General features: G+C 44.8%; 1 protein-coding gene across 3 annotated transcripts in view; it reads left to right on the forward strand.

Moving 5' to 3' along the window:
- Positions 1-412: 412 nt before the first annotated feature.
- Positions 413-22,593, forward strand: part of LOC147022338 (nuclear receptor subfamily 1 group D member 1-like) — a 46,927-nt gene continuing 24,746 nt past the window's right edge. Inside the window, exons 1-2 of one of the 3 annotated variants that reach the window (XM_085893123.1) lie at positions 413-732; positions 21,318-21,475. Coding sequence is in view for 1 of the 3 variants with exons in the window: in XM_085893121.1 (XP_085749247.1) it covers positions 711-732 (22 nt within the window). In the remaining 2 variants the exon portion in view is untranslated. Of the gene's footprint in view, positions 733-12,318; positions 12,465-21,317; positions 21,476-22,593 lie in introns of those variants that run through there. The other 2 variants (XM_085893121.1, XM_085893124.1) reach the window with 2 other exon arrangements.

Genomic DNA, 22,593 nt, shown 5'->3' on the forward strand with positions numbered 1-22,593 from the left:
GATTGTGGGAATTAGTCGGTGGACGTTAAAGATCCCACGGTGTCCTACGCGAAGAGTAGGCGAGTTATCGCCGGCACCTTGAACACTCTTCCAAATTCCTGCGCCATTACTACTGCTGGGAAGGCAATGGCAAACCACCCAGTGTAGCCCTCGCTTAAGAGCTGCGTCCACGGCACCGATGCTCAGTGCAGAGTACGTACGTACACGGTATGTCAAGAGGAGGAGAGAGCACCCTCCTTTTGCTGCACGTTCTAAGGTGCTGGCGATAACTCGCCTCCTCTTCTCCAATCTGACGCCGTGGGATCTTTTTAACGTCCATTATAATTTACATGAATCGGGATTTGAGGTGCAGAGCAACACGAGCCGGAGTCACGAGGCGTGTGAGGCACGGCACCGCCCCGCGCTCACATTGCGGGCCGCGTGAGCCGCGCGCAGGAAAACTGTGTCACTGGGGCAGGCTGTGTGGAGCCGCGTGCTCGAGGCGCCCGCGGGACGCGACGCCCTATCACAGTCGGAGCGGGGCGGTGCGCGGGATCGGCTTTATTGGCGGCGCACAGCCCCTGCCCCGCCGCAAAGGCGCAAAAGCCATCGTGGGACATCGGAGCTTCTCGCTCGCGTCTCTCTCCCCATCCCTCAGCCCGAAACAACTAAAACGTATTTATTTAACCACCTCCTCACCTCCTGTCCCATTTTTCCAGGTTAGCGCGATCATGGACTCGACCGCTTCTTCAGGTAAGATCGTTTAAAAATCTGCTTTTTTTTTTTTGATGCACTCGTTTGTTTTGAACCGCTTCAATGTTGCATTTTGAATACGTGAGGTAAATGACATTTCTTTAACCCGGCAAGTTCTGGGGGCCGTTGTGTTGTATCTAATCAATTGGCGGCACTCCAGTAGAGCCGATAAAAAAAAAACGGCAGAAAAGCAAACAAACCTCCGGGGCCATGCCGGGTGAGCGCAATCGCCGAGAGTGGCAGATGTGCAGCTCACGTGGACCGCACCTCCTCCCCACGTGGACCGCTCCTCCTCCCCACGTGCTCTGTCCGCGTGCGGCGGATTGCCGCACGCCCATTGGCTCTTTGGTAATTTACATGTATTGACGCGCCGGTGACGTCGTCTCGCTTTGAAAGCCACGTTGGTGACATTGCGCTGAGGCGTGACTGATTCATTCTCTGAGAGTAGGAATTGTTTTTCCCCTCAAAACGTACATAATTATAATCGATTTAACGATTTCTAATGGAGACAAAGATGAAAAAAAAATATGTTGTTGTCAGATTTTACCTCAATGTTTTTTTGTTTTATATATATATATACACCGTTTGGCATTTCAGTCAGAATATTAATTATTAATATTATCATTGTTTTACTCGATAAGGATCCTAAACTAACGAATTGCTTAAATATTTATTAAAAAATCGACAAGTTTTAACAAATTGATGAATTGTGGATGTTCGTTTTTGGAGGCTTTCGGGTGCGGCTATGCCGCTGATGCAGTGCCCCTATTACCGGTACATACTGGTACTCATTTCGCCGACCTTGAAAGGATGACAGGCTGAGTCAACCCCCTGGTGTTAATTCAACGGTGGCCAGGGCTCAAACTCAAGACCCTAAGATCCCAAGCTCCCCATCCACGCTGCTGAGTCAACCCCCTGGTGTTACTTCAACTTATTTTCCAGGGCTCAAACTCAGGACCCTAAGATCCCAAGCCCCCCACCCTCACTGCCAAGCCAACGCCAGGCTACATACATACATACAGTGATACACAGTTATATATTTATTACGTACATAGAGTCATGCAGAAAATGCATTGCCCGAGGTCGAGGACGAATTTTAAAATCTCAATATTTAAAAAATGGTTGACAAATGATTGATGGTATCTTTGTATGACGTCAACACTCTACGGCATGGTCACTCGCACCTGTTATGTAGTTGTTCACAACATTCTTCAAACGAGTACAACAGAAGTGGCTCCAAACAAACTTCTGATGTGAAGAAACAATTCCCGAATCAAAACCAAGGTGGGAGTCAGGGCAGATCTCTGTAAGTAGATGTTGTTATTTAACCCTTTGAACCCTGAGCTCCTTGGACTTTCGGCTCCCTTGCCCTGGGCTCCCTGGAGAAAAATCCAGCCGCTCGAGTGTATGGAGGTTTGAATAGCGGCTGATAAAACGGCCCCTCATGTTCAAAGGGTTAAGCAGTGGTTGCAGAGGTGGTGTGTAGTTGGGGTTGGGTTGGTGAATACGTGGGGATCCCTACATGGTCTTAGTGAGTGAATGTGGTCAGGTGGCAGGGTGCTCCATGGAAGGTCGTCTAGCCCCTCTTCTATTTAGCGGCGAGATTCATGGCAGTTGTTGAAAAATAAATTGTTGTTTTTCGACGAGAGACTGAGGATGTGTGGTTGGAGGATTGGGGCAGCAGGGGTTGTTAACGGAAGGGAAAGGTTGAAAGTGTTGAACACGAATGGCAGGGGTTGATTGGAAATATGGAACAGCTGGAGGCTAGGAAGGATGGTGAGGTGAGACGTGGTTTAGTGAGCAATCCAATTGGAGGATAGGAATCCAAGGTGACAGGGTTTATCGGTGTAATAGGAAAGAGAAAACTAGAGAAATGTGGCAATCTGGTGAAAGACAGTATAGTATTGAGTGAAAGGCATGATATTGTTGTTGATTTCCGCCCGTCCGGCATGTGGACGACCGCCTTTAGCTCAATTGCGGCCGCGTGCGCCCACCGAACGTGGCAATCTAGTCGCAGCTTCCGGATCAACGCCAAAACCCAGCTACGGGTGTTTTTAACACACCATAAACCAGCCAACTCTTCTGTCCACGCGCTGCAGGGTCGATCGCTGAATTGTCAATGTACCTAATTATTCGCGCGGACAGAAATGCCGGGAGTTTATACCTCGACGGAGCCTGCACGAAAACGAGCCGCTTAAGCAGCTCGTTCCGTATCTGATTGCCGAGCGGTTTTATATCGCCAAGCCCCATCGGACCAGATGTACGTTTTATCAGCTTATAATCAGCCAGCTAACATTCCGAACGCATCATGGCAGAAAGTGACACATCGAGCAGGTTAACATTCAAAAATGTGGACATTTATTTGAAATGCACATATGCAATGAATGGGGGGGGAGGGGGTGATGGGGACAAGACACGAGCAAAAACCTACAGCCGATGTCTATTTATTATGTACATGCACCTCACAGTTTGTTACTTATGGACAAGGCGCCACAGACTTTCATGCAAAACCCAAGAAAGAAAGAAAGAACCGGGCTCGTGAGCCTTTATAATTGCTCGGAGCCGGGATGACCGAAGGGGCTCTGAGAGACCAAGCGGGCTACCTGGTCACCCTTTTGGTGACTCGCTGGGTCCTGGTTCGGCGACCCTCGGCGTCTTTGCCCGGACCCCCGAGCTACAACTGGCTCCCTTGGTCGTCCGGCCCCCACTGCGGCCTGGTCTAGCCGACGACGCTTGCAGGAGTGAATGGGTCTCGCCTCAGGCCTCCTGGTTGTGCTGGCGAACCAACTGCCTGAACTCCGAACTCTCCAGCTCCCAACGGGGCGTCTCTCCACTCCCACCGCCAACCCAAGCCACGAACTCCAGACTCCAGACTCTCTCCAACGGCCCAGCCCAATTTCCAACTCCAACTGTCGGGACTCCAACACTCAACTCAACTGGCTTCTCGGCGCTCCAGCACGGCTCTTTATCGGGTCCGGGGGGGGGGGAGGGGGTACTCGCTCTTTCACCTTCGACACTTCACCCCCGACTGGCTTCGCCCCTCTTGCCGTTTTGATCCGATCTTGCCGTCAAACGTGGCCGTGTTTGAGACCACCGTAAAAACGCGGCCGTGTTGGAGATCACCATAAAACGTGACCGTGGGTTGTCGTTGTTAAAATAAAAGATAGAGACAGAATAACGGCTAACTGAAGATGCACAGCCCGGCACACGAATAATTCCCATTATACATTGGTGGGGAAATCTAACCTGGAACACACACTTACCGAAATAACTGACCTCTGGGGAACCTGAATGGTGTTCTGTGAATTTACACAACCGTAACAATATTAAGGAGGGAATTAAAGGAGAGGATTCTGTGTGGATCGACATTAGAGATTGAAAGAATGGTCAGATACTTGTCGGCTGCTTCTACAGGCCTCAGGGTGTGAGGGAAGAACAGGAAAGATGGATACGTGAATAATTCAGAAGGGCATGTGATGAGGGAAGAGTATTGATTATGGTGGATTTTAACTTGCCTGGGATAGATTTGGTAGAGGAACAAGGGGAAGATGGAGCGGATGAGGATTTTATATATCTTGTCCAAGATTGCCTTTTAATCAAGTTTGTAGAGATGCCCACGAGGGGGGGTGCTGTGTTGGACTTCTCTTTCAGTAATCCCAATATGGTGTAGCATGTGGAAGTGGGAGAAAATTGTGTGCAGTTTTGGTCACCACAACTCAGGAAGGACATAGCTGCCATAGTGAGGATTCAGCGTAGGCCAACTCGATACCTAGACTAAGCTATGAAGAACAGCTTAAGGAGACAGGACTTTACACATTGGAAAGGAGGCAATTATGAGGGGATCTGATAAAGATGTTTAAGATAATGAATGGTATACACAAAATATGTGCAGAAGAGATTTTCAGTAGAATAGACCAGTGATAAGAACAGGTGCCATATCCTGAGAGTAAAGAAGAGGAGAGTTTGGACAGTGATATGGTAGTGGTCTTTCAGTCAGACAGTTGTTCATACATATAAAGTTCTCCATCGAAGGTAGTGGTATCAGAAAGAGTCGATAGATTTAAATTGGAATTGTATAGGTACCTAGATGCATGGAAGATAGAAGGGTACACATATAATGTGGTAGGACGTCAAGGTAGTGTGTGGATGGGTGAGGGTTTTTGGTGTTTGTGAAGTGCAGGCATGATGGGCCGAATGGCTTCCTCTTGCGTAAATGTTTCTCATTCCTCGTAAAACAGCTCGAATCGAGAAGTCACCATTACTACTACTCTATAATGTCCATTATTTCTCCAGAATGACTTGTGAATGTTTAACATGAAATGTTTTCAGTGTTTGGTTTCGAAATATCGAGGCTCAGGAAGAATGGGATGAAAGGGGGTAAAAAGGCACTGTACTGACTGTCACATTTGGACACCACAAGTAAGAGAATGAATGAACAGATAAAAAAGAGAGGGGTGCAAAGACACAGTAACCTGCAAGTAAGAGGGTTGGGATCGGTAGGGTTAATGAGGGTAGAAATAACTTGAATAGGTATGGGGATGATGTGAGAAGGGAGTGCGGTACTTGCTCTTGAAGCCTTGGAGGTAGATTTGGGATTGAAGTGCTTCCAGAAGGTAGTTTCAAAAACAGGATAAAACAAGAAAAAGAGCAATCGGAGATTGCAGACCCTCGCCAGGACTGCTTTTGTGTGGCTTTTGTGTATTGGTGTATGAAACAATTAAAAAGACACATAACTAGAACTGCCACTTTATAACTGCTGCCAGTGATGACTGGGTACCTAAACATCCCACTTTGATGCATCCCCACTCTGATCGGACACCTGACCCTGACCCATGACGTTTTAAAAATTATTATTCAATTTAATTTCGAATGAGATTAAAAGAAATTCAATTCAAATCAAATGGAAGACCAAATAGGTACAGTCCTGCATTGGAGTAATCATGAAGAACCCAAACAAGCAAAAAGCAAAGATGAAGTCATTACAAGGAACCTGGGTAGGATTCACCTTTCAGCTGCTACTCCTCTACCCTCAAACTCATCCAGGCACAGCCAAGTGAGCCTTATTCAAAAAAAAAAAAGAAGAAAAGAACCCACATCAAAAAATTAATTATTTCTGGCTGCCAAACCATGTGTCCATTCAAGTTGAAATTTAGAACATGTATTCCCCATCACCATTAGATCATCAATGTGAAGTTTCACATCGATTGATTAAGTGGTTCCAGAGAAAACATGATTAATATTTCTATTCAATCCAATATGGCTGCCAAACTATGTGACCTATCGATGTTTTCTTTAATGTCCACCAACAAATGCCAGCTGATGACACACCCAGTTTAACGTCCATCCGAGGGACGGCACACACATTGATGAATCACCGTGCCTGTGTAACACCAGGATGACAGTTTTGAGCTGGGTCAAGATTCTAACCCAAGCTAGATGGTTTGGAAGTGAGTGTGTGTACCTCTGGGCCATCCTGCCAGCCCATTCAAGGTGGTATTTAGGTAGCAGTGATGGTAACGTGTATTTAAATAAATAAATACTTTAAGGTGATATGTAGGTTGTAATGATGGTAAAGTGTATCCATCCATCCATTGGGACCATACTCTGTGCAGAGCGTTGATGCTGCCTAAGCAGTCTCCTTGGCTATTGGGCACAATCCTGGACGGGTCGCCATTCCGACACCGGATACCAGCATGCTGGCACTCATTTTGCCAACCTCGGAAAGATGACGGGCCGAGTTAGCCCCACCTGGTATTAATTCAACAGCTGAGCGGGATTTGAACTCAGGATCCTGGGATCCCAAGCCCACCACCCAAACCATTAAGCCAACACCAGGCATGTAAAGTGTATAGAAATAAATAAGTACTTCAAGAAGGTATGAAGGTTGCAGAATGCTAAAACGTAAGTAAACAAATAAATAAAACTCCCATGTTGATATTGGGTATTGTAAAGTATATATAAATATCTATCTATCAAGTGCAGCCTGTGGCTGCTGGTTGCATCATTGGTTGGGACACAGCTATGCCGCTGATGCAGTGTCCCCCTTACCAGTGCACTGGTACTCATTTTGCTGACCTCAGAAGGATGACAGGCTGAATCAACCTCCTGGTGTATTAATTCAGCGGCCCAACGGGGCTTGAACTCAGGACCCCTAGGATCCCAAGCTGCCACCCTAACCACGAAGCCAACGCCAGGCTATATATATATAACTAAATTAATAATTCAAAGTTGTGTGTTGGTGGAGGAAATGGTAAAGTGTATGTTAATAAATAATGGCTCCCGAAAGCACATACAATTCTGCACATATTCTCTCCCGTAAAAAATTTTTCCCCAAAATTCAAAATTGGCTCCGATCCTTAAATCATTTCATATGCTTCATTAATTGATATTATTGTGTACATATGCCAAATATGAAAGAAATGCATTGTCATTTTTGTTGTGAGGCTTTGGATGAATGCACGGACGGACAGACAGATCAACGGATGGATGGACAGGACCGAAAATATAAGCCCCCAGCCAGGCTAATTCCCAGTTCTTGGATTTTGGGTGTTTAACCAGGAGCGGGGTTCTTGGAATCCTGTAGGAGCTGTGAAGGGTTCCATGACTGAGTGGTTAAAAAACAAAACCCAGTCGCAATAAGTTTTTAACTGCTTTGTAAAAAAAACCCCATCATTTTCACAATAATTCAGTGTAAAGGGTTACACACTCATTCAACACCACTCAATATTTACATTCGGCTTCTTGTGACCTCAGCTGGCTATGTCTAGATGATGGTGGATGTGATTTGTGCCACAGGTTGAAATAGTAAGGGTTAAAACATTCCCTGATGGTGCATTTACAATCCAATTCATTTTCTCTCCTCTGACCATACTTTCTTGATATTCGAGATGAATGGTTTCTGCTCTTGCAGTTATCCATTTGTGCCAATTATTTTTGTACTTGTCGGTATGGGTGTAGCTTTGCCAGCATTCAACATTTTTGTCATTCGAGCTCCGTTTTGATCGCATTCCGGTGAGAAAAGCTTCTCTCACTGGCTTTTCCTTTTGTCAATCACAAAATGTTTGCATACCTAGCTGTGGTTTTCAATCCACTTTCTCTTGTTGGGTATTATCTCCATTTGTGGGTTTCAGGAGGTGGGAGGAAGTTCTCCCAGAACTCAAAATCTCCATCTCCTATTTTTGTAAAGGATCATGATTCACGATCCAAACTGTAAAGTTTTGTTCTCATAGCCTCCTTCCAATGGCTCTTTTCAAAATCTTCACTGAACCTCTGACAGCCTCCACTCGTAGCTCGTTTGTAGTGACATTCCCCGGGATGATTTTAAGTACTCAGTAAGGGTTTTCTTTATCATTCCTGTAGCTCCGACTATCACCGGTACAATTTCAGCTTTCTTCAATTTCAACATCCTCTTGACCTCATTTTTCAGATCCTGGTGATTTGGTTGTTTTCCTGATTTCTGTCGCATTTATTCCAGTCATTGGGAACTGAAACCTCGATCAACAATGCCGACTTTTCCTTTTTGTGTTTGAGCACTGTGTCTTGACGCAGTGCTTTGTTTGCGATGTCCACACTTGATGGGATCATCTTGTCACGCGTGAGCACTATACGTTCATTTTCAAGGATCGGATCTGGTTTGTGTTTCCATGATTGTTCTGGGACCGGGATGTTGAAATGTTTACAGACGTGCCAGTGGATTACTCTACAAACGCTGTAATGTCTTTCTGTGTACAGCTGTGCTGACATGAGTTTTTTTTTTACATCCCTCGAGGAAGTGACTGTTACTTCCCCACAAAACCTATATTTGTCGTCCAATTGGCTTAATCCCACCATTTTCTTAAAGGTATTAGTGTAGTGTCCTTGTTATTGGGCATTGATGATGACTCGTTCTCCATCTGAATTAATTTGACCTCTTCTTAGTCATTCCAATGAGCCTTTCTTGTCAACCCCTGTTCTATCAAGCTCTTTTTCTTTTTAAAAAATCTTCCTGCTCTTTTCTCATTCTCCCATTTGTTAGAGTATATCTGCTGATATTTATTTTTTGTAATTTTCCTTTCTTTCTTTTTTTCTTTGAAATCATTGGGGCTTTGTTTGTTTCTGTTTTGTTTTCCTGTGTCGTATCCATCATTTGCACCTGTTTTTGGAAGGTTGTTGCTCATTGGATTAAGGATCCCTTTTCTGGTTTTGTTGTTTTCTTGCTCATCTACATATGTCATTCTATAGTCTGTTGAGCTTTTCACATACTCCGCTAGTCCTACACACGATATTCTGTGCACTTGGCTGTCTTTTTTTCGAGCAAAAGTTGTACACAACCCCGAAGAGATATGTTCTGTACAAGAGTTGGGCAGTTTGCTTTGTTGTTTCCAGAGCATTATAGAACTGCAGGAATCACATGTTATGTTACGTGATGAACCTCATTTTAATTCAGGGTGAAGCCAAACACCATAGTATATACATGTCCTGCAGGAGTGAATAGTCTTGTCATACATGCTGTACAGAAAAGGTATTGAGCTTAACATGGTGGAAAAACAAATACAATGGACACGACCATGATACGTAAGCATCCCAGATAAATTCCTGAACACTCATGGTGGTACGTTGTGAAACACTGCGGATTGACAACAGACCTAATTGTTTTGTTCCTTTCATAGTTTTGGTTTCCATCGTTATTCACATTAACCATTCGTTAATAATTAATTGAATAGTATAACAATTAAAACTAGAATGGCACTTGGTAGAGTGCGTACCCCCACCATGCTGAACACTATTTTGACGTTTTGTATCCCACTGATAGGCTGGATCTGAATCCAGACCTTAACCAAAATCTAATCGGCTTATTATTGTCACCTCCCCAACTCATCCACCAAGTTTTGTCCAAATCCGTCTCTAAACTTTTGAGATATCGTGCTATATATCATTTTTGGCCTGATCTCTCAATTGCGAAGAATCACTTGAGAAAATTATCTGATCCTGATCCGTATCTTCACCAAAATCTAATCAATTCGTCCTTGTCACACACCCAACCTGTTCACCAAGTTTAGTTCGAATCTATCCACAACTTTTTGAGATATCGTGCCCACAGCCAGACAGACAGTGGTGAAAACATAACCTCCGTCCACCTTCGGTTGCGGAAGTAATAATTACTGCAGTGTGTTGAACCAAAGAGAAGTACAGTACTGACCAATTTCAATTGTATTAACATTCAGAAGTATCACTTAATCAAAACGTTTGGGAATTGTGTTGTAACATATCGTTCAATATTGCTAAATAAGTGAATAAAGTAGAAAGTTGTTGGATTTATTTATTCCTTTTATCGAGATTGTGCATTCTGACCTTTTTTGCAATTGTACTTACAGGGTGCAAGGCTCATGGGGAAGCTTGTACATATAACACATTTGAGACAAGGACATTAGGAGTCACCATTGTAACTTTCTTTAAATGAATTACACAGATGATTCCAGACAATGGACAAATGGACATCTATATAGAGACATTGGACAACAATATCCTTGACTATCAACATCAAACAATCACAGCCTTAACTTTCCGGAGAGCTCTTGGTGCTGCTGACACCATCTTGTGAAGTCATTTTTCCTCCACATTCAGTGTAAAAATCAAGGAGAACCTCCCCTGCCTACCCGCAACATGTGGGCTGTCAACCCACAAGGTTTATCTTTGCTCTATCTTATAAATGCTGAACGTCAAGCAAAGAAGAAGCAGCACATGCCATGCTTATACCCTGGTATGCTATTCCCAGGTTCAGAATTGACTGCTGATCTACCAGACTCAGAGCTGACGTTCGAACCACAATGTCACTGAATCTCATGACGATCTCATTGATAGCCATATTAAAGTTTAAAACGTTCCACTCCTTTTCAATAACTCATCAAAATTCATTTTCCTGCACAAAATTGTTGCCATTCTGTTCCGGCGTTTTCTCGATGACCCTTGAAGGCTCTAACTCTTCTTTGGTTATGATCACATCATTTGATGTTAATTTTCTTTTGCAGAACTTTCATACTTTATTGATTTTTTTTCTTTTTTTATTGTCTTCATGTCCGTGTTGATATAGCTCAGCAGGTTAGGCCTCTTGGGTGCTGAGAGTTCTTGGTTGAAATCCAACTCCACTATTATGGGCATTAGGAGCAAACTAACCACGAAGCGATAAAATTCTCAGCCTAAAAATTGCTCGTCAAGCATTCTTTGATGGAATTGAATTATCTTTCACCTTCGTTAAGCATTATTTTTCTGAGAAGGCATATACCAGTGAATGGTTGGCGGGAGAATGGAGTATATGATTGTACAACTGTGGCTGAATTCAATCATTTTTGTTCAATATCGTGACATAATCACGATATTACGAAAACATTGCTGTCATACTGTTGTACGATGTGAGGCTTTCACCAATAAAGAAATAACAGCAAATAACAAAAATAAATAACAACGATTTAAAATTTATTTCTGGATAATTAAATAATTATAAATGTTGGTCATGTACAATTTAGTGGTAATGGGCTGGCAGGATGGTCTAGACTCGAGAGGAACGCACACTCACCTCTAAGCTGTCTAGCATGGGTTCGAATCTCGACGCAGCTATAAACTGCCATCCCGGTGTTTCATTGGCAGGGTGATTAATCGTTGTGTGTGTGTGTGTGTGTGTGTGCCATCCCTCGGATGGACGTTAAACGGGTGTCCCATCTGTCGGCATTAGTTGGTGGATGTTAATGATCCCACGATGTCCTTCACGAAGAGTAGGCGAGCTATTGCCGGCACCCTGAACAAATTACTAATTCCTGCCTCAAGCTACCAGAGGGCATTGCAACAGCGGCAAAGCCAATGATGCTACCTCACAGCCTTGTGCTGCGTACGAAAGAAGAACTAGTAGTAGTAATAGGCAATGCAAAAAGTAAAAGTAATCCTTTTTTTTTCTTATTCTTCTTTTTACCGGTCAATTTAATGTCTAAAGAGATGTAGACTGATGACATCACACATAGTAACATGAACGAACTGATTTGGAGATTTTAATGTTGTTCCAAGCAATTGGTTGCCAATAAATTGATCAGAACTAGGACGTATCAAACTGATCTTCCTCGAAGGTTTTGTGTCCTGTATTTCAAGTAGCTGCTGTTTTTCGCGAGCAAGTCGTGAGGTTTGTTTAGACCACACCAAAAACGTTCTTCACATTGATTCCACATGATCACGATACAATCACCTCTAAATTCTCCTGAGAATATACGAAGGGGTTGAATCCATACTTGAGGGGTGAACAGTCCCCAAATCGTGAATATCACTCGCAATTTTCAATGTCAAGTTATCAAACTAGGGGACGCGAGGATTATCCAGTGGAACAACAACCAGCTACGAATATAGCACGGTCTCATGACACGTTAGCGGCTGCTTCTTCCCGCGAGTTGGCCTCTTGCGGACGATCTGTGCTTATATCCCATTGGCTGCCTCGGGTGCGGTTCAGTGCAGATTGGCTGCATCTTGAGTGGGGGTGTGCCGCAAATGCAAGGAACTAGGTCAGATGTGGCAGTGGCAATGAGGGACACGTGAGTTGGCCTGGAGGCGGTGAGAAATTGCTGTTTGCAGGACCAAGGGAGTCCTCTCCAGAGAGGAGTGCAAGAGAAGGTTGTATTGGAGAGAGGAGGGTGGGCATGCGGGAGACGGCGAGGTTCGTTGTGCTTTCGAAAGCTGAATTCCGCCTTCAACCCTGCCCTTGCACAACCACTGGGGTATTTAACTACATGAAGGAGCTTGCATTGCATGCAAATTATTGCAAAATATTTCCTGCTGCACAACAACCAAACATACTAACAACAGCTCGACCATTGAGCACAACAGACTCGACCGAATCAATTTCCATTTCTTAATTGTCATTATTGATGATTATTATTTGTTTTTATGATGTTGAAGTGAAGTTCGAAAAGAGGGCATACAGCTGACTGGTCAATCACGGAGTGCATGAGACGTTGCATGTAATGCAAGGTATAAACCGTAAACACACGTTAATGAGCTTATGACGTCAAAATGCAGAGTCCGATAGACACGTGCTTAGATGAAAGCTGGTAGTCGGGTGCACATCTGGTAAAAAAAATTAAACAGACACCAACGTGACATGAATTAGTAACAGGAGTGATATAAATATGGCAACACGACACGCGGTGCTTTGGTGCAATCCACGTGATGCTGCGATCGCTTTTCCCAGCTTGCACGGCTCTCGTTCCTGGCAACGTGACTTGAGACAGTGAGTCCCAGGGGTCCCTCTGCGGCACAGTTGGAATATAGACTGAGCAGCAAGGGAGGGAGGGAGGAGAGCATTGGCAATTGTGGAAGCGGATGTCCGCGCACCTTCAAAAACATGTGAATTGCACCCTGCCAGAAGGCGTTTAAGACTGACATAACCATCTCGCTTTGAACAAAAGCCCATCTTTGTAGTCTTCTGATCCCCTTCAGAATTATCACTTTAAGATGGTGTCATTCATCACGTTACAGAACACATGCCAATTCCACCACTAAGTCACTCTGGCACGTTTTCAAAAAGGAGCTGAACATGTTTTGACACACACACAATCATACATATATATATATATATATATATATATATATATATATATATATATATATATATATATATATATATATATATATATATATGGCTCTTCTGGCCAAACAGTTGTATAGGCTCTGTCTATTAGGCATGATCTTAGCAGAGCTACAGCCCCCCTACTCAGTGGAATTGTATTGCAGCCAAGACTGGGAGGAGAATTTAAATCATCAATTTTATAGTCCGTGCCACTGTTCCGTCTCCGGGGTGGACTGGCTGCAACATTTGTTTGTACACAGAATATTGAAGTGTTATGCATACAGCATATGTATGTACAAGGTGTTTCAAAAAGAGTGATGCAACTTTAAATGTTTATTTACAAAGAAACAGAAACCTCAAGAACATGAACCAAACATTTCTTAAGTCACTGCTAGATTACTATTGCAGTAAGTCACTGCTCGAGTTAGTGAGAGCCCAAGGTCTGAAATTGGCATTTACGCAAAATCCTTGTAATTGACGTTCTCGATGTGTGCCCTTCCACGGTGCGGACAGGCATTGATCCTGACTCCAAAGTTCTGTCCGACTTTCCTGTTGATCTCATGTGGCACTGCCTGGAGGTAGTCTGACACCTCCTGCTTCAGATCCTCCAGTGTGGCAGGATGGTTGATGTAGACAGTGCCCTTGGCAGCTCCGCAGAACCAGTAGTCCTGAGAGTTCAAGTCTGGGCTATGTGGTGCCCAGTCATGAGCGGTACCCAGGACAACGAGGTGGTTTCTGAAGAACTGCTGCAGGAAAGTGATGGTCACCAGCTGTATGCGGGGGTACACCATCCTGCATAAACCAGGTCATGCTGAGCTGATTTGGGGTGACTTTTTGGGCTAGATCATTATGGAACTTCTGGAGCACAGCCCGGTAGCGCTCACCATTGATTGTTGCCATCCTGCTATTGTCATTCTCAAACCAGTAAGGCCCTACCATTCCTTACCTGGCATTGAAGGCACAGAAACTTGTGACCTTAGGCCCTTTCAGTGATCTCCTCAGGTGGTTCTGCCCCACATAAAATGTTGTTGTGGTTGTTGATGGCACCGTTCAAGTGGAAATGGGCTTCATCACTGGACCAGACCAGGTTGATCCAGTTTGGGTACCGCTCCATCCTGTCACTGAGCCAATTGCACATATCAAGTCTCATTCTCATGTCATCTTGACTCAGTTTATGCCTAAAAGAGTTGATGTATCAGAAAAGCTTCAGTTCTTCAGTGAGGATATACCAGACTGATGTTGGTTTGATGCCTAGCTCCTGGGAGTGCCGGTGGTGGGACTTCTTGGGACTGTCCACCACAGAATTCCACACGGCGTTGATGTTGGCTTGGCTCTTGGTTACTGATGCTGGCCTGCCACTGTTGCCATTGCTCTGGTTGTGCACTGTACCCTTGTGCTCAAAATGTTTCACAATACGTTGAATGGCACAATTTGTGTGTCCATCACGTGTTCTGAGGTCGAATTCCTGGCAGAACCTCCGGTGGGTGTCTACATATGATTTTGTCTCATACTACAGATCCACCACTTTTGTCTTCTGTTTCACTGTCAATGGCATAGTTGAGCTTACGGAGCAAGAAATTCCAGTGAACAAATACCACGATGACACCACCAAACCCTGAAAAGGAAAACTATATAGGTCAAAAAACAAAGAAATTGCAGGAAGTCTAGTGTTGTATCAATATTTTTGAAACACCCTATATACATCTACAGGGTGTTTCAAAAAGACCCTGACAAATTTGGTTGTTAATATATTTAGAACCACAAATGATACAACAATACCCTTTAGTTTATATGACACAGAAACTCATCAAAGGTTTGTGCACACCATCAATCCACTTCAATGTGAGCCCCGTTTTTCACGCGCAGGACATCAGGGCAGTACACGAGTTCTTGCCATCTTTGGCTCGGCATGTTTACATCCATCAGTGCACATGCAGCTGTGATCATAGAACGAAGATGCAGTTTTGCCACCTTGTTGTTCTAGACAACATCTTTGACAACCCCCCACAGAAAAACATCAATGGGGGGTTATGTCTGGTGATTGTGGTGGCCAGGCGGTTGGTCCATCTCTGCCAATACAGCAACCTACAAAATTTTCATTCAGGATGGCTCGAATGACGAAGGCTCAATGAGGGGGAGTGCCGTCCTGTTGAAAAATTATATCGAGTTGCAGGTCTTAAATCTGTGGGAAGGTGAATCCTTCCAACATGTTCATGTAAGTTATTGAGGTCACTGTGTGCTCCGCAAAGAAAAACGGATCCAACAAGTGGTCATGGAGAAGGCCACACCACACATTGACTTTTAGACTGTTGCGTATGTGTTCAATGACCAAATGGGGGTTTTCAGAGCCCCAGATCCTCACATTGTGCCAGCTGACCTTCCCCAATACATGAAAGCAAGCTTCGTCTGTGACCATGACCTTTTTCATGTAATCTTCATCATCTTCTATGCGACTGAGCATTTCCAAGGCAAATGCCTTGCGTTTGGGACCATCATTTGGTTGGATTTCCTGCAGAATCTGAACCTTATCAGCATAAAGTTTCAGTCTTTTATGCAAAATCCTGTGTGCAGTGGTGGTCGGTAGTCCCAGTGCCCAATTCCCGGTAGTCCCAGTCGATGCACGTCAAATTGATTTTCAGGAACTTTGGTGAAATGATTCACGCACTCGCTCAACGTCTGCTGCACTTGTGCTTGGTCAACCGGTACTTTCGTTTCTGACAACTTCCAGTCTCCTTAAACTTCTTGTACCACTCTTTGATACTAGTCCACGATGGTGAATTCCTTCCATACCTTGTGCGGAAATTACACTGAACTCGCATGTCAGATCTCGTCTCGATAAACCATTTGACGCACTGAGTTTTCTCCTGTGGACTTGCCATTTTCTTTGACATTAAACCACCAGACCTGAAAATATAGAAAACTTCATGAGTTTGTGAATCATATAAAATAAAGAGTATCATTGTATCATTTGTCGTACTAAATATATTAACAACCAAAGTTGTCCAGGTCTTTTTGGCACACCCTGTATATTAATTAGATATATGGATACATATATGTATCTTTGTATGTTGTTGCAGATGTGGTTCCTCGGGGTTAATAAATGCTTAACATCATGTAGTTATTCCCATATTGAGTGTTCAGAATAAGCACGGTGTAATTAAATGTCATTTAAAATATGCATCGCTAATTCGTAGTGTGTGTTGGAAAAGAAAGAAAAAAAACCTCCCGTTTGATGCTTATTTCATGTCCTTGCCTTTGTTCATTCTATAAATGTGCTGTAATAGAGTTTGGCTCAGTCTCCAATCCTTAATTTAGATAGGAGATGGTGCCCTGGTTATCTGGGCCTTGACACATCACCAACTCAGCATGGTGAGGGAGTCCCCCCACCAGGCTCGCCCCACCCCAGACCAGGCCATCGCTTAATGGAGAGTGAGATGGGAGAGGTGTGGTGCGGTGCATCAGCGATGAAGCGCAGGCCCAAGGTGATAAAGGGGGCGTGGCGTCGGACTGATTACAGCAGGAGTAGTGTAGTCGCTTAACATGAAAACATTTATTTTTATGACAAACGTGTCAAACTTGGCATACGGCTTCTTCAGACGATTAAATACAAATTTAGAAGGAGAGCCTGGGCAAGAGATGTTTTTTGTGGTTTTTGAAAGCGAAAGAAAAATCGCGCCAGGGTGACGTGACCGCGCCCAAATTGTGCTCCTTTTTCCCGCTGGAGGATGGGACAACTTGCAACAAAATGGCAGCTTACGTGTGGGTAAGTTGGAAATTCGAAGTGTTCTCGATCATTTTTGCTCAGAATAGGTGACTAACATGACTGTATCGTGACATTTATCAGATTTCGCTGGATTTGGAATAATCTGGTCACTCCTTGCATCCTGACGGGTATCGTGTTGCTTTTATCACCGACTGCTGCAGCCCACCGTGCCATCCATCTTCAGTCGGTCTCCCCACACCCTGAGCCGTGAATTTTAGGCCTGTTGCGGAGAACACTCCTCATGAAGTATTTTCTGAGAATAGCGTTTGTTTCTACAACCTTATCACGCAAATTTAGTCTGGGTTTCTGACCAATTTCATGCCATGAAAATTACGTGGGTCCGTCTGTTCGAAATCAAGTTGCTACCGTTTTACTTTTGTAAAATTTCTCCATGATGCTTCATTGACTAGTAAACTTTGCTAATGTAGATTTTAACCCTGTGCCAAATGAAGTCACAAAAGGCCTGTTCAAAAATGTTCATTAAAAGACTGTTTCACAAGCTTCATATTTAAATTTCACAATTTCCCTCTGAGTGAATGCATTAGGAATTTTCAAAAAACTACTAAGCATTTTTGAACATGACGCCTTTTGCAACTTGATTTGGCACAAGGTCAACATCTATATTGGTGAAGTTTACAACTCAATCAGATGTCAACGTGATATCCATTGGAGGTGATCCCATGTCTGATTGTTCTCATGAAGAGGCTGACAGTCGAATGTTAGTTCATCTGATTGATTCTCTGGACCATGGGTTTACCCAGATACAAGTATGCACAGTCGATAGTGATGTCGTCGTCATCCTAATTGGACAATTCCACAAGCTTCTGAGTCGCTGTCCGGATCTGGTTATATGGGTCGCCTTCGGAATGGGAAAGAACTTCACGTACTACAAAGTCAATGACATTTGTTCGGAACTTGGATATCGTGCGTCCCGGTGTCTACCAATATTCCACAGCTTGACTGGTTGTGACACCACGTCTGCCTTCATGGGTATTGGTAAGAAGACGGTGTACAAGGTATGGATGGACTTTGAGGAAGTGAATGATGTGTTCATGTTCATCTCCGATCACCCATTCTGCAGTCTTCACGCAAATGAAGCTCCTTTCAAACTTATTGAGCAAAACATAGTCAAGCTGTACGATCGATGGAGTACCTTATCATCAGTCAATGCCTGCAGAAAAGATCTCTTCTGTCATCACGATAAATCCTCGTTGGATCGAATTCCGCCCACACAGGTGAGCTCCAATATTTTTCAGGGTTTGAGAGGTTGACTGTAGAACCGGAAACGAATCCTCAATGAAAATGCTGTTTATTCAACCCTGAATTTTGGTTGAAGCACATGTTCTAATCCGAAACCTTGACTACATATTCCAGGATGCCTTGGATCAGCATCTGAAGCGGGCAGTCTATCAGACTGGAATATGGACATGCAGCGAGACCATGCCATTACTTCCGTCGCCAACAGAATTCAGGTCGCGCAAAGACGGGATTCGATGGTACCCGGTGTGGATTACAAGTGTCAGCTGCTTAAATGTGGCTGCAAGAAGCCGTGCAGGACTTGTAAATGCATAAAGTCCGATTTGCCATGCAGCGCCTTATGCAAGTGCCCATGCGATGTGTAAGGTAGGCGAATTCACACACTGATGAACGACAATATCCAATCAAACCCTATCGTTCACAGATACTAACAGCGTGCACTAGGCATTTCATTTGAAATTTATTCAACAAGATAGAATACTTTGACATTACCTGCAATATTCATAATGTAAAAAAAGGTTGTGTCAATAATTTTGTGACATACATCACCGTTACACCACCGAAAAGTACTTTTTGTGAAATCTGGGGTTCGGTTGCCATGGCAACAACGAACAAAATTTGCCATAGAATCATAATTTCAGATGGCTTTTCTTCCAAGAAGTTCAGGAATCAACAAAGGTCAATATGGGGAAGTTTCTAGGAAAATAAATTTCAAAAACATCACAGTATAGACTATATAGACGTTCTTGTTGCTGTTCCCCTTATATTAAGTTTCCTGCCATTTTAAAGCCATTTTGAACAAAATGCAATTGGGTGAAATATTGTATAGTGAAATTTTATTGTATATCATGAGAAACGTTTAAACAGACGTTAAAATCGCCGTTTCATCAATATATTGTTGCGGATCTGGGGTGGCGGGATTCTCGCCCGACTCTTGGCACCATCCTCACCACTGCCGTCTCCGGGGTTTATAACGCCGGCCGGCTCAGCACAGGTCTCGGGTCACGCGTCTTCAATCGCGATACCAACGTAATCCTGAACCTTGCTAGTTGGGGAAATAGAACCCCTGGTTACAGACTGGTTTTGTCAGATGCCGAGCGTTTTCTGCCAGTCTGTAACCACTTTGGTTTTATATGCCAATCGAACGGATCATTCCTCGACGCAACACAAATTAATCCATAGCGGAAACTTCATCCGAATCAACCAGATTTATTGGGGAACATCGGGGAACACAACACAAACAAGATTCACGACAATGTTGTTATTAACAATCCTCAACCCGTTCTTAACTCGGGAACCACAGACTATAGGTTTCGAGGGGGTCCCGACCGAGATATGCCTTGTACAACACGTGCAGACAAAGACAGACAGCATGCATGCAAGACAGAGTACTTGGTGGTGTCTCATGGACGAGAGGACAGTGTCAAAATCACGAATGTCGCTCGCAACAGGCGGATGTCCACGGATTCGAGCCCCAGCTCGAACACGCCACGTGGCAAGATGGCGGCGCCGCACTCTTTCCTTTCTGCACCGCACGCAGTCTCCACGCGCTCTGACCCCGCGTAAAGTCGACGATGGGCCTCAGCTGATTTCTCTCACGGTCCAGCATACAAATCCAGTCCTGGCCTATTCACCAGACAAGGCCCAAATTGAGGTGCCGGGCTCCGGCAAGCGGATCGGCAAACGTGTCGAGCCGTTGGTGTGAGCAGGGACTGTCAGAGGCTCCGTCGTCTCCTCTCCTGCCTTCCTGCCTCGAAGCCCGACTTCCCAACTCCGTCCTCTCAGTTTCTCTCTCTGTCAAATCACCTTTTCTTTCCTTTTCCTCACTCGCCTCTCAAAGCAGGCTGCCATCTCTCTCACGGCAGAATCCTCGACGTGCAGGCAGTTCAGCGTTCTCTCCCGGCAGATCCAACACTGTGCCTCCTTCGTTCGCTCACTTCGAAGCCATGAGCGCGCCTCGAAAACCCGACCGTTTTCCAAACTGAGAACTCCTTTTCTCTCTCGTTTCTCTTTCATTCGCTCCTTCGACACACGAGCACGCCTCTCTCAGCGAAGCCGACAAAACTCCTCCCCTTCAGTTTTACTTCCTTTTTTTGGCCACACCCTCTCAGCCGACTGGGCGGGGCCTCGTCCGGGATGGGGAAGAAGAGGGAGCTCTCATTCCACCACCACCGCACAAACAATAATACAGCCTCTTACACCTCCCGACACACATGTAACATCCATTTTACCACACAACCTAGCTAAACATGCATTTAATGGGGGATCTGAGCTAATCCTATATTTAGTAGTCCAATAAGGGCCATTTCCGTAACAATATACTTCTTTTATATGGTGATGGATGCCTTCCCCTACCCCCAATGGTGGCCATCTTGGAAAATGGCTGCCGAAGACGAGCCATGAGGGGCCTACCTGGGCTCCCCTTCTAAAATCGTTCAATATGGTCACAGGAAGCCGGATACCAAGTTTGGTACTTTTGTCAAAAAAATTAATGTTCTGCCATGTTTTGGAGTTAAGCGATTCCACTCGAGGGTATACAAATCTGCTGAACTGCCGGGTGACGCCATGCCTCCACCTGACTTGCTATACCTCACTTTGCCAGTGTCATGCCCACTCTGCCAGCACCATGTCTCCTTCCCCTCTTTGCAGTCTTTGCAGCTCCGATGGAGCTGAACAATACTTCTTCCAGTCAACAATATTGGGTTTGGGCCTTGCGACCGAGTGACCTCTACTAGTTGTCCTGTGGTGACCCGTGTCCTCTGTCATGTGTATTCATTAATTAAGGCATAGATTAATTAAGGTTCCTGTTCGTTCGCTTGGACTGTTTCGTGGGCATGTATTGGTAGGGGTTAATTATTGGGGTATATGATTTGCAGTCACTGTTGTATACATGTAAAAATTTTTAACACAACACAATACACTTGTTGAATCTGAATTTGTCTTTGGCTCATCCTGCTTGCTTGTGACTGTTTCATCGGGCAGCTCTGGGGAAATCTGATTGAGTTAGAGATTGGCCACGGTTTTGTACCGCTAGAGTACCGTATCACATGGACAACTGATTGCCGATGAAAATCCACCAACTCTACCTCCAACTTGGACAACTCCACATTATCACACGGACAACTGAGTTCCACCAAAAGGTAAGATCTCTCCAGTGATGGCCTCGGCGCATCACTCGCCCAGCACAGAGATTTCATTCGCCCAGCCACGACTCAAACACACATTGTTGAGGAAGGATCTCTGGAAGGCATGGTGAAGTCACCCTTACCACCTGGTAGCCTTTCCGATTCCCCACAAACTAATTCAGTGCCCCCAATTGAAGCAGAAAGAGACAACAGCAGTCAGTGTCACCACAGCAACACCAAAGTGACCACAGGATAATGGCTATGCTGGCGCAGATGATGGAGAGCATGAAGGTTGAGCAGGCTGAGCTGGCAGACAAGCTGGGAGGGAAAATCAATACAATTTGTGGGGAGCTAAAAACTGAGCTGGCATCTGTTTGTCTGTTCGTGGTACAGTGCGATTGCAAGGTGGAGCCAGCGGTCATAGCCGCCACTGGCAGGGACATGGAAAACACATGTAAAGGATGGTACAAACAGAGAGAGTGACGGTTGGTCAGGGACTCTCCACAGGGATGTGTGCGAACCTGTGTCTGTGCATGTGTGTGGAGTGTGCGGGTCCTGCGCGTGAGCTGTCCAAACTCACACCAAGGGTCGTGGTGTGGTGGAGGTTATGTGGCTGGCTTGCGAATCATGTGCTTCGGCATGCGGTGAGCAGACGTGCTGCGGGATCAAAGCCGTCCGACTCGAGCCTTCTGACATGGATGTGGGGGAGTGCTAGAGAGCAAGCATGGGCATGTGCATGTGTGTGAGCGAGAGAATGAATGTGGTACCGGAGTGTGTGGAGTGCTTCAGTATGGATGTTGAGGAGGAGAGAGGAACACTATTGGTGAAGTTGCCAGAGAGTGACGGTTTAGTGATAGGGTTAGAACACAATGTTGTGAGTACATAGCGAGTATGAGTTGTAAGATGTAGTGGATACGAGTTCGGTTCGGGTTGAGCCGAGGAGTGATCAATGGGTGCCGTGTGCACCATGGGGTCTTTAACGTCCACCAACAAATGCTAGCAGAAAGGACACCCGTTTACTGTCCATCCGAAGGATGGCACACACATTTATGAATCGCACAGTCCATCAAAGCTTGTCAAACTAGTATACGCACACACTTTGGCCTGAAGGCCAAAGCACACGGTCATATCAT

This window comes from Eptatretus burgeri, chromosome 8 (assembly GCF_056783735.1).
Source record: "Eptatretus burgeri isolate ZD-2024b chromosome 8, Ebu_testis_v1, whole genome shotgun sequence".
NCBI lineage: Eukaryota > Metazoa > Chordata > Myxini > Myxiniformes > Myxinidae > Eptatretus > Eptatretus burgeri.